The sequence below is a fragment of the Aptenodytes patagonicus genome, chromosome 1, assembly GCF_965638725.1.
Source record: "Aptenodytes patagonicus chromosome 1, bAptPat1.pri.cur, whole genome shotgun sequence".
Lineage (NCBI taxonomy): Eukaryota > Metazoa > Chordata > Aves > Sphenisciformes > Spheniscidae > Aptenodytes > Aptenodytes patagonicus.
In genome coordinates this window covers 138,205,711-138,218,872 of record NC_134949.1, presented here as the reverse complement: position 1 = coordinate 138,218,872, position 13,162 = coordinate 138,205,711, and the positions used below count along the sequence as shown (strand labels likewise).

General features: G+C 39.3%; 1 protein-coding gene across 7 annotated transcripts in view; it reads left to right on the top strand.

Moving 5' to 3' along the window:
* CNKSR2 (connector enhancer of kinase suppressor of Ras 2) overlaps positions 1–13,162 on the top strand; it is a 235,770-nt gene that overhangs the window by 120,360 nt on the left and 102,248 nt on the right. For 3 of the 7 annotated variants that reach the window (XM_076356455.1, XM_076356446.1, XM_076356489.1), the window contains exon 9: positions 9,707–9,853. The exons of the other annotated variants lie outside the window; for them this stretch is intronic. In XM_076356455.1, coding sequence (XP_076212570.1) covers positions 9,707–9,853 — 147 coding nt within the window. The remainder of the gene's footprint in view (positions 1–9,706; positions 9,854–13,162) is intronic. 7 annotated transcript variants of the gene reach the window in all.

Here is a 13,162-nt window from a genome sequence, read left to right as displayed (position 1 = left end):
TTGAGGTGCTGGAGCGTGTCCAGAGAAGGGCAACGAAGCTGGTGAAGGGTTTAGAGAACAAGTGTTATGAGGAGCGGCTGAGGGCCCTGGGGTTGTTTAGCCTGGAGAAAAGGAGGCTGAGGGGAGACCTCATCGCGCTCTACAACTACCTGAAAGGGGGTTGTAGCGAGGTGGGTGTCGGTCTCTTCTCCCACGTAACAAGGGATAGGACGAGAGGAAACGGCCTCAGGTTGTGCCAGGGGAGGTTTAGATTGGACATGAGGAAAACTTTCTTCACCGGAAGGGTTGTCAAGCATTGGAAGAGGCTGCCCAGGGAAGTGGTTGAGTCCCCGTCCCTGGAGGTATTTGAAAGATGTGTAGATGTGGTGCTTAGGGACATGGTTTAGTGGTGGACATGGCAGTGTTAGGTTAATGATGAAGCCTGTGTTAGGACTCAGTGAAGTTAAAGGTCTTTTCCAACCTAAATGATTCTATGATTCTATGAATTGGAGTTTTCTATTGTTAACCATGTTGATGCCTATAGAACAGAATACAGATTATATTACTCCTTTTGTCTCATAAGAACAGGTTAAAAGGTTTACTGGTAGTGTATGTTCAGGTATGTGTATTTGGAAAGGAAGGCAGGAATTACTCTGCTGGTAATAATCTTCCTTTTAACTGAGATTGCTGAAAATGGAAGTACACTGTAGAAAAGGAGATGAAAGGTAAGGAGAGATGTCTTCAAAGTTGTGCAAATTAATTGGCTGATACTACAATTGTGCACAGCCTAGACCACATATGAGTTAGGATTCAATGGTTTCGAATACCTCTGTGCTTTGTTTAGGTAGCAGCTGTGTAAATTACACAGCTGCTCTTCAGATTCCAGCCTGGTCTTCTGTTGCATAATTCATTACCTTAGTCTAATGAAGTTAGGAGGTAATTGTAAGGAAGTGTAAGATGGTGATAGTTGTTGTAAAAGTAGATCAAAACAGTAAGAAAAGCAAGTTAACGCTGTGTCATGAGGGAGGAAAAATTAAAGCAGGGAAATTCTATGCCTGATTTGAGTAGATGTACTCTGAATATGTAAATTTTTATTTAAAAAACCCTCAGTACTGGCTTAGAACACCTCAGTGGCTTGAATGCTGTACATAGTCTATGGCTGATTATTTTAATAGCAGTAAAATGGAACAAAAAAAGAAAAAGAACTCTCATGGCTAAATAATTACAGCTTTGTTATGACAATTTCTTTTAACTCCCTATCCCTGTCCTTCCTTTAGCTAAGCAATGCTATGTAAGTTTTCAGCTCAGTTAAAGGCTTTTTTTTTTTCAGTTTGCTTGGTTATTAGTGACCTTTAAGGATTTGTTTTACAATTTCTCTGTACACATGTTAATTTAGTTTCACTATATGAATTCAGTCTCAAGAAACGTCTGTTTCAAGGATAGGAGCACTATTTAGCTGTAGGGCAGCTGGCGATCTCAGGAACTTTATTTATACATTGAAAAGAGGGGGGGTCAAAGACTGTTGGAATTACTGACTCACTGAAATCGTTCTAAAATATTAAGTTGTGATAATGTAAATTTAATCTGAAACAAAATTATTTATATACGTGTGTAGGCACGTATGTTTATATATATTTCTTATTTTAATTCCAGGACAACCATTGTGGGAATTTAAATATGAGAATATGCAATGCACACACACACATGCCTCAAATTCCCATTGTGAGATGTAAGCATACAGCAGCACAAATGAGTTACTGTAAGGCAAACGTGGCTGTGGTGGGTTAATACTGCAGGGTCACTCCCAAGGAGCACGTTCCTTATGCCGTGTGAAATATGGAGAACTTGGCTGTTCCCTTCCCCCAAGGAAGGATGAGGCCACCCACAGCCACACTGCAGCTTAATCTATGAGAAACTGGGGTGTGATCCAGTCTGCCTAAATCCTGCCTGAGCCTTCAGCTCCTACCACCAACTCTCTGCACCTGCTTAGACATTTATGAGAACTTAGGTTTCTTTAGCGCTTACCTGTGGCCACCCAGCGATGCTGAAATGTCTCTTCTCAGGCAGTGGAGGTCTGTTTCTTGCTGGGAGCCCCACTGAAATGGAGGTGGGCACCTGGGCTCTCCATACATTCCCTGGAAGCTCCCGAAAATGAGGCCAAGTGAGGGCTCTGGTGGCAGCACCTTTATTCATAATAGTTTAATGTCTGTGCCCTTGCTGAAGAAGGGGTAGGGCCTGCTCATCACAACGTGGCTTTCAGACCCTGTTCCCTGCAGTATTTGTGTAATTTGTATTGCATTTATATTACACAAAAAAGTGGTCACTGGGAATTGGGACCAGAACCGTCATTTCCCTGCTCCCAGCGCAGGGACCTGATGGTTTCTTGCCTGTTGTATGACTGGGCTTCGTACTTGTGTATTCCCGTCAGCACAGTGCTTTGCCTTCCAGGAAGGCCTTTAACCTGAAATTATGCACGTCTTGGTGCTTGAGACACCCCTCTAGCGTTTGAAAGACTGAGTTATTATTTAGCCCTCTGAGGCTAAATAATGCTGAGATCCACATTCCACAAGTGGATGGAAGGCTGGATGAAAACCCTCCAAATGGCCAGTACTTGTCTGTTCTGGTTATCTGTACTCCTGGTTGAAGAGAGCGATGCCTTACAGTCATTGCACTGGAGGCAGCCAGTCACTGTGGGGAAGAGCAGGTACCCAAGTGAGGGAGGATGCTTCAAATTTCAGAGGTACACCAAAACTGAGCGAACTGAAATCATCCCCATTTTTTAGATCCATACCCTGAAACGGGGAAATGAGACCCTTTTTCCTCAAAAATTATACCTAGTCACTGACCTTACATCTGTAAAATAGGATATAATCAAACCCATAAAGTTGGAGTCTCTGCTGCTCCCGACAAATATACTCCTTTATTTGTTCTAGGATGTTGCTAGCAATGACTCAAAAGCAAAATAGTGAGGTAGCTCTGAACTGAAGGTTGATTGTATCAGTGAAAAGTGAAAGGTAAGCATTGTTATTAAACAGTGTCCAAGCTTCAATACAGAACTGATTCTGTGTCCCTGGATAATTCAAGATTCAGTTCCCCCACGGATAAAGTAGATGCTTGTCTCCATTACTGAGGTGCTCTGTGGTCATGTTACTAACATTTGTGAAGTTTGTTGAATTATGGTGGAACTGAGCTGTGCCAATACCTAAAAGGAGCAAGGTAATAAAATCAGTCAGAAGTTATGCTCTGGATCAGATATGTTTTCTGATGGGGTAATGTGATTAGAGCAGCTTAATGAGAGGCAGTGACTTCTGTATTCAGCTCTCAATTTGGGTCCTAACTTAGTTTATTATTGGGAAAGTCTCTTAATTGTGAGCTTTAGTTTACGTAGCCAAAAATGCATATAAAAATTACTTATTTCATAGTTTGGTGGTAGTAAGCAAAAGTTTTAGTGAAACATCAGGATTTTCTCAAGTAAAAGATGTGATTTTCTTCAATGTACTTTACATTCAGACTGTGTTGTGGTGACTTTGGACAACGATACAGTGCGATGTGATCAGTGCCATTCTAAGGATGCACAGAACTGACTTTAACATTGGATTAAAATTGCATTTATTTAAATAATATAGCCAAGATACTCTTTAACTAGAATTGCAGCATATGCAATCACAATATTATTAACCTCTCCTCTTTGGGAGAAAACTGTTACGTAAGCGTGGACGTTCATTATCATGCTAGCTTAAGAAGCTGAATAAATCCCTGAAAGGCATCTGCTGCTCTCCTGCCACTGCTTCTCCTACTGCAGACAGATACAGCTTTCATCTCTGTGGTAGTCCATGTTGTAAACATCCTTCTGTGGTTTCCTCACCCAATAATGTTTTCTGGAGGCGGAAGACCTATGGCCTTCCATTATTTTTTAGCCTTTTCAGGCATCTGCAGCTGGGGGAAAGGAAGGAGATGCTTGCTACTAACGTATTTGTTTCATAGGGCTGCCAGCTGACCATCCTCATTTCTGGCCAGTGTTCATGGAAATCAATCTGTTAAATTAACAGCATGATGCCAGATAGTTTCTTGTCAGACTCTGACTTGCGTAACAGCGTGCTAGGTTTGATAGACAGTGATTTGAAGTGCAGTGTTGTGTGGGTTTTTTTATGCACATATTTTTATTTATAAAATGCAAGATGGGTGATAGATATGGAAGTTCTTAAAAAAAAGACCCATTTCTTAAGGTGAATACACTTTCCTCCTAGAAATTCTATTTTTTTAGCTGAAAAATGAGTAAAAGCTTGAAGTGGTTGATAAGTCAAAGAGCTCTGGCTGCATGCCACTTATAACAGGCAACACTGAAAGAATGAGAATTTTGGTTATCTCCCCATTCCAGTAACTTTTTAAAATTAAACACTAGAGTGGTTTTTGCATATTTGCTTAGCTGGAAAATAGCACATGGCTTTGCAGGTTATATTTAGCAGGAAGATATTACTTTTCCTTCAAAAGTGTAAAGATATTACTACTCTTCCCTTTTACAAATCTGCAAGTTGGGAAAGAATTACCGTAACTGGGGGAAAAAAAAACAGTTTTCTTTTCATGGAAGCAGAAATCTCTCATTAACTTTCATGGGACTCTGGTGACCCTTTGAACAGGAATACACCTGTAAAAATGTGGACTCTGTTCTATTTATCATTTGACTATAATCCCACCCTCTAGATGATGTAGTTTTAGTGTGTTTTAGATTTGCACACTGCTTTTAAATGGTGCAGCTGTTCCATAGTTTCTTTGGGATACATGTGCTGGATTTTTCAGACTGTAGGTTATTTAGTACTGGATCTTGTAGCATCCTAAAAATACTTGGTTTAGGTCCATCCAATTGTATTTGAACTGCCTGCATGTTAATATTTTGCAGAGCTCCTCTCTGGCTCATAACATACAGCAGTACTCACAGAAATCATTAATGAGCACAGGAGTTTGGGAATACTGTCATGGGTGCAGCTGTGTAAAAAAAAAGATTCAATGAATGGCATGCTTACTTTCAGAAAAAGGGAAGAGTATTACCAATTTCCCAAGCTTGCCATAAAGGGGGCAATAGATTCATCTGGGAAGAAAAGGTCATTACTTTAAGAGCAACTTTATAACAGTTTAAAGTGTTAACGTTCTTGGCAATTTAGAATAGGAATTCAAAATAAAAGTTCCATTTCAGGCCATTGTAGTATTGTCATCCAGATGTGCTTGCTGCAAGCCAAAGAAACATTGGGGTCTTTTAAAATATGTCTCATCTTGCTTGGGGGCATCTTCTTTTCCCAGGTGGTGCCTAGGGGAGCAGACCTCTAACAGCACCCCCTGCTAAAGCTTTCTGCTATTTCGGGTAATGGGTGCTGGGGTATTCCAGGTGGTGGATAAGCCAGCGGGAGGCAAGGGGGAGAGGCAGGGGAGATGAGGAGGATATGTCAGAGCTGTGTGCATCTGCGCAGGGCTCCCGTGTGCCTGTCTTGTCCTGCTGAAGCAACCTGGGTGGCCCCAAGTGTCTCTGGAGCACGCTGGAGAGGCTTCCCAGCCTGGCCACAACCTCTGGGCATGTAATGGCGGGATGAGATGAGAAATTTGGAGGTGGCCTGATGCTGATGTTACAGGCACCCTGCCTGCAGGCTCGCTTCTGGCACAGAGCATTGCCCTCCCCTTTGGGAGGGTGATGACCCTTCTTGCGCCATCCCCCAGCAGCGCTGTTCATTCGGCCTTGGGGTATTGGTCCTTAGGTGGCTTGGACGTGGGCTACCCTGTCTATCCCTCCTTTACCTTGGCAGTAGACTCCTCCAGCAAAGGTGCTGTAAACTCCTTGGCAGAAACCACTCACCACAACCCCTCGGGCCACCCCTGTGGTGCTCCCTCTCCTCTCTCCTCTCCTCTCCTCTCCTCTCCTCTCCTCTCCTCTCCTCTCCTCTCCTCTCCTCTCCTCTCCTCTCCTCTCCTCTCCTCTCCTCTCCTCTCCTCTCCTCTCCTCTCCTCTCCTCTCCTCTCCTCTCCTCTCCTCTCCTCTCCTCTCCTCTCCTCTCCTCTCCTCTCCTCTCCTCTCTTCTTCCTCCTCCCCTAGTTCCCCTATCTTTGCATGCCATGCTCACCTTCCCTTGCTACTCCTTGAGCCCATAGTCCTCCTCCTTCCTCACCAAAAAAAACCCTGTGGCCTGTCCTACTCCACGCTCCACCTTTCCATAAGGTGCCCTATGTTCCCTCTGGTGCCCAGGCCTGCACCCATGCAGTGGGCACACTTCCCCCTCACCCCGGGGCTCCCAGTATTACCCAGGGACTGGCTGCATTGTGCCTGTGCATGGCGCCTGACCCGGGGGCTGCCCTCGTCTGCCCTCGGCCCTCCCTGTGCTCGGCCATGAGCTGGACTGGCAGCCAGGAGTGATTCAGGCGCTGCACAGCAAAACCCAACACTGGGCTTAGGTTGCCACTAAAGAGACCTCTCCTGACTACAGCTTGTTGATGACACTTGGTTTAACAATGTAAGTTTATTTTAAAGCAAGCAACAGTAACTTGCTTGGTCCTTAAAAATGGGTACCTGGTCAGTATAGTGCACTGATTTAAAAATTAATCGCTCGGGTTGTTTTAATGTAAGTAAAGTTGTCTGCTAATATAGTCCTTTTACTTACCTATTAAATTTTCAAACCAGTAATGAAACTTTCTTATTACTGTCCATTTTTGCACTACATGGGCAGAATAAAGGATATGGTAGGGATTTGAAAGCTCTGTCCAAAAACTTGATGATTAGGAGTTGAGAATTGGTAGCTGTGGTGGTAATGAGGATCCCAAGGAGACATTAGAGAGAATAAATTCAAATCACACTTAAAAGAAAGTGTAGATTACATGTCACTAAAGTGGATTTCTGGAAAACAGTTTTCAGTTCCAGATATATTCACTTCCTTTTCCTCTTTCCAACCTGACCTCCTCAAATAAGATTACTTCTGTTTAGTCTGTGCCAATATGAATTCTGATGGGATCTGATGGGATCTAAACTATGTGGGAACTGAAAAGCATACATCCTACGTGGACATCAATTTCCTTCAATTTATTGTTGACAGCCTCTTATGTGACTTGTTCCTCTTAGGCCAATTTAGTGATTTCTGTTCAAAAGATGAGAAGCAACCAAAGACTGTCTGAACAGCCAGAAAATTGCTGTCAAACTAAGTAAAAGCAAAGGATGAACTTAATTTGAAATTTGTAGTAAACTCAGAATTTTCCTGTGAAAAATTAAGTTAAATTGTTTATATTCATGAGCTTCTAAATTAAATACATCAGATTTAGTGCTTTGAAGTGATTTTTTTCTTTAATCCCCCTAACTCTCATAAAGAGACTAGATAATCTCCCATTTATTGCAGTGTAAGACGTAGTTGAAATACATGATACAGTTTTTCTCTGCGAAGTATGAAAGTGCGTTTAAAATAATTTTAAAACTGCTAGCATAACCAAAAAACCCCAATTTTATTTATATTCCTCTGGCTATTTCAATGAGAAACAGATGGCATTAAAGCACAGCTTTTGCATGCAGCATCCTACCAACTTAAATGGCAAGAATTTTACATCCTGACTCCGTAACTAGGATCACACCATGTTCTCCTCAAGGCTCCCTGTAAAGGCTACTTTATTCAGCAGAAGGATCCCTCTCCAGAAATCTGTCTTCAGTTGTTACATTAGGGAATTAAAGTGTACAGTAGCTTACATACAGAGATACCTTACATGAACTGTAGACCTTTAATTCCTGCTTTTGGGTAACAAATGAAACCTTGCATATGCCCAAGGTGACATTATGGAACTATGGGGAATGTATTGTTTCTAAGCAGTGGTGGAAGTCTCTCCAAGTAGGAAAACAGTATTGTAAATAGCAAGGTATTCTTTTATAAAATCGTAATATTAAAACACAAAACTTGGACTTACAGAGACTTGGTTTAGATACTGTTGAAACAAAATGGAGACTTCAACAGGATGTGGGAATTGAGCTGAAGTTGATTACGTTCATGTTTCATTTTATTCAAAGTATAATAGCCATATGCCTAGTACATTGAACTAAAATAAGAATTCCAGCATGCTTGGAAGTCTTCTGTGGAAGCTGGAAAATATTCCATGAAGATGCATGTTGTCAACACCCTGTTTCTTTGTTTACAATAATATTACTGTAGAAGTGCATCCTGGATGTAATGAACTTTGCTGTGGTGAAAAGAGGACAGGTAGGTTCACAGTAGCTGAGGACGAGTGGTGAGGTTTGAACCACGTCTGTGATTCAGGGTTGTTGGTAAGCATTAGTGTTGGCTTAAGTGGCATGCTCATACAGGAGCATCAGCTCTTAAAATAAGTGATACTAAGCAAACAAAGTGAGTTTCGGTGTAATAGGGAATAAGGTAAAAAATAAGTAGCAACAACCTACGTGTGATTGCCTTGCTTAAACATAGGTAACAAATATATATTTGTGTCATATTGCACTATACCAATGATAAGGAACATCTGCATTCTCTTTGTTCACATTGCCTGTTTGATTTTTTTCAAATATATTGACATGATATAAAGTAACCTTTTTACAATGATGTTACCTTATCACTTCGGAGTTCTAGATGTTTTTTCAGTAAGAATTTCATTTCTCAATTGGATAATTTTCTTCTTAACATTGTTCTTGTACAAGTTGTGAAAGCAGGAAAATATTTGTAACTGTGATCCTTTAAATATTAGGAAAATTTACTTGTTTGTTTAGGGGGGAGAGAGAGAAAAAGGTAGAAAAGCTGTCAGGTTTACAGAAATAATCACTTTCTAAGTCTACAAGCCAAGATTTTCAAGGGATGTATGATTCTGTGTATTGCCATTCTAGGTGCCAAACTTGAAAATGCAGGAATTGAATATCTTAAAGCGTTTCAAGATAGATACTTGCGGTCAGGCATTATTTAGACTGAAAACCATTGTCATGAGTTGTACTGTTTTAATATTTGAAGTACTTTTTCCGAAAATGCGAAGTAAATGATTCAGAAAGTTCTATCCTGCGTTTATAAATAAAGACGTGTTGCTTTCCATGTTAGTCAAGTTCTTAATTTTAGAATATTTCAAAATGCTGTAATTCAATTAGGAAAATTTTACTTCGGGCTAATACTCAAGTAGTGGCTAGACTACATTTCTGTCATTCATTTACTGTATTTGTTTCTGAAATCATCATGAAAGAAGTACTATTTAAAAAAAAGGCCTTGTGATTCTGATTTTGTTTTTATAGCAGTGTGAAGAGTAGAAGATTTTCCTGAACTGGTTTGTGCTTGCATAAGCTGCTAGGAGTAGAAGTAGCATGACTACATGTGGTTAGTGTACTTTAAATAGTAACCATGGAGTATAAAACGCTCAGTTTTGAATTGAACTGTTGGGGCACAAGCCAGGGCTTTTTAACCTTCTAGTCTCTAAAGTCTATGTACCAGAGCTTATCTTGAAAACACTTTGAGATTTAATTGTGCATTTAAAGTGGAGTAACAGTAGGTTATTAATTCTAAAACCTGAAATGATGCATATCCATCTTAATGCATTATAATAATTATTTTAGTTGACGTGATTTTTATGCAGTAATTTATTTTTGACATTTCTAGAGTTAATCTCCTTTAATATATATATATACACTCCTATTATGTTATTTTACTAATCTTATTTAAAAAGGGAACATTACATATTGAATACTGTACCTCAATTTTATTGTAATGATTTTACTGGTTACCAGGTGGGGTGGCAGTTGAAAAATTTGGTGAATGCACTACGAGAGGATCCGAGTGGTGTTATCTTAACTTTGAAAAAGCGACCTCAGAGCATGCTTACCTCAGCACCAGCTTTACTGAAAAATATGAGATGGAAGCCCCTTGCTCTGCAGGTAATGAAGCTTAATCATAAGTCATACACCATCATTTTAACTATAGATTATCTCAGTGATGCTTTATTGTGCTTCATCTCAGCAGCATATGGATTTACTCTTGTATACTTTGAAAAATTGTTTCTGAAATGATTTCTCTGCAGTTTGTTCTCATAGGCTCAATTGAAATTAAACCTGTTATTAGAACTTTTCAAAGTTAAGAAGTAATTGTCCCAGTGTTTTACAATGCAGAAGAGTAGTCCCAGGTAACTTTTCTAGCCAAGGGGAAACAAGCATACTTCAGAAACTGATAAATTTTAGTCTGACTTCTTGTTAAGCTCTCAGTGCAGTATAACCTCAAAGAAAGAGGGGAGGAAAAGATCTTGAGTTCTCAGTTTGATCAATCATGGAGTTATAGGAAAATTTATAAGGTGATTTTATTCAATAAACCACTTGACCATCAAAATTTCCTCATGTAAATAAAGTCGTATTCGTGTTGGAGTTGTCCTTGAGATTGAACTCTTGTACATAAGGAGGTGTAGCACGGGATGTCTGGCTGGGCCTTTAATTTTAGTAAGCTTGCAATGTGCTGAAAACCATGGAATGATTTCATTAAAGCTTTCGTGTTTCACTTTAGGATAAAATGTCACTGTGATGGATTACTCTTAGGAAATAAAAGTTATGTCCAGACTGATGAAAGCATGTAACCAACAGATGGAACTGACAAATAATCCCTTTTTTAATTCAGTTCAGATAGAACAATGTTTAGAAATTTATTTTCTTTGCATAAAGAATGCATTATTTGGGACATTTTTATTATCACAATAAAAAGTCTAATTTAGAATTAAGTACATTTGAGAGAGAAAAGACTTCTGCAAAGTTCGGGCAAAAGGAAAATGAGATATGGAAATGCCACTGCCAGTAGCTGTGGTCTTTGCCATTTAAAATATTGAGATGCATAAAAAGAACTAATGCCATGAAGAACTTCTTTCAAATATGTGTGTATATATATAAAAATTATTTTATTATGGTTAAATGCATCACTGTCTTTGAAACTGAGTAAGTTTTTAAATGATTGAGATGTCTTGGTCTTTCAGATATAAAGTACTGACTAGACATGTGACAAAAAACTTTCAACCAAAAATATCTTATTATCGTCTGAACATAAAATTGCAAATCTGTATGCATGATATGAGTGTATGAATGTCTATACTTGAAGGCTGCACTGTTATCATAGCTTTAGTGAGAACATAAATACAAATGAAAAATGCACATCATTGCTCTAAATGGGGTCAAATGCTTTCAGTCTAAATCCTCTTTGGGTGAGTTTGGTATTTCTTTGGGTGAATTGGGTCATTCTTATAAATATTTCTTTTTGCTTCACTTTATCATTTGCCACTAGAATAATTGCACTGAATACCCCACAACAGAAGTTTCTGACATGGGCCATTGATGCAGACAATAGCAAATAAGCAATTAATTCAAGACAGGCTACTCCAAAAGGGTGGGAAGAAATTGGGTAGAAACCAATTTCCACCATTTAAACTAAGTCCAGTAGGAAAGCGAGGATTCCTGTGGTCCCTTTACAGTGAATGCAGTCATGAGCTTAAGTTGTGGGCCTGTTTGAAACTCCACACTCACTTCCAGAGGCAAAAATCCAGTCATCTTTTAGTGTGTTTTATTTGGCTCTGATTTACATCTCAGCATCCTTATAGATACTAGGGTGTAATTCAACTGATCTAACTTTAGGTATCTGCTATGTGCATATCTACATATCATTCAGGTTTCTCATTTTTACTCCCTTTGGCCAGTGGACGTACATAACAGTTACTGGTTCATTCATCTTGGCCTATTTTAGACTGATCTGCCTTAGAATGAGCTGAATTGGCCCCTGCGCATGCCTCTCTCTCTCAATTTGTTGATAAAGGGAGTCTGGACAGCTAGCTCCAATGGAGATTATGTGTATTAGATAAGATGAGACTGACCCTAGATAGAGGTTTTCTGTAATCTTACAGGTTTGGGGGGGAGGGGCGGGTAATGGGAGTAGTGGTTTTGGTGTGGGTTTTTTGCTGAGAGCATAGAAAATACGAATATTTTTAAGGCTAATATGAGTACAAATAGAGATACTGTTAAACATTAGAGATATAATTCTGGTATCATGATGCTATTGTTCTGATTTTATCAAGCATGACACCAGGAAAAGGCCAGAACCTCATTCAACACTTATGTGTGAAGTGTGCATATGTATGTCTGTTGTAATTTGTGATTTTAGTGTGAGAAGCAACAGTTTTCTTAAGTAGACTGAGCGTCGAAAGAGCTCCAGGGCGAAGTGAAGACAAACTTCAGAAGCTGCATAATGTGGAGATTTCTGTTGTTAATTTATGCAGATCAGAGGTGAACAGATGTTACAGTCAGATGATGTTAAATTTTAAATGTAGCCTAAGTGTGAAATCGGTACTGTATGTTTGATTAATAACAAGCAGCGAAAGCAGTCAGAGTGCAGTGTAATTTTATAGCTATTAAAAATATGAAGAAACAGTGTTTATTTAACATAATGTGCTTCAAAAATTTCTGAAAAAAGCCTTCAGAAAAGCTGTATGTTTTGGAATTGCAATTTGCCCTATGGCTGTTGTGAAATTTCTTATGTATGTTCCTGATTCATGTAAGGGTGCTATTCTTTAATAGGAGCTTGGGAGGTAGTGTGAGAGGGGGAAAGTGATAGCCAAGAGGAAAAAAACATAAGGAAATCAGTATTTTCATCACCTTTGGAAGCAGGGGAAATTATGATAACTTGTTTTCCTATATCAGGATGTCATGGAATAATTGAGAATGTTATAACTGTGCTGTCATCCCAGAGCTGAGTTAATTGAACCATAGGTATTATTCCACAGACACAAACTATAAGGAAATTATGACTCAGTAATAATTCTGTTAAAGTACAAAATATAAGCAAAATATTCAAAAGACTCTGGAATAAGATATGGGGATGAAATTCTGATAAAATGGGAATTAGGATCTGCAAACTGGCTGCTGTGGATTTTTTGGTTCTTCAAATGGATTGAACAGAGGAAAAATGTGGTGTCACATCCTAATCAAATTGAAGTGAGTGAGGTGGGAAGGTGGAAGTTTGCCCTAATGTAAGGAGACTGACACAAAAGCAGAGACCGAGTTTTTGTATGCGCCCTACAAATGAATATGTTTAACAGCTGTTGCAGCAAATGTAGAAGGTAAATATTTCAGTGAATTAAATCGAGACACATTTACATTGAGATTTACATTGGGATGTTTTAATTGAGAACCTTCAAAACTTAATTTTAGCTGAAATTGGAT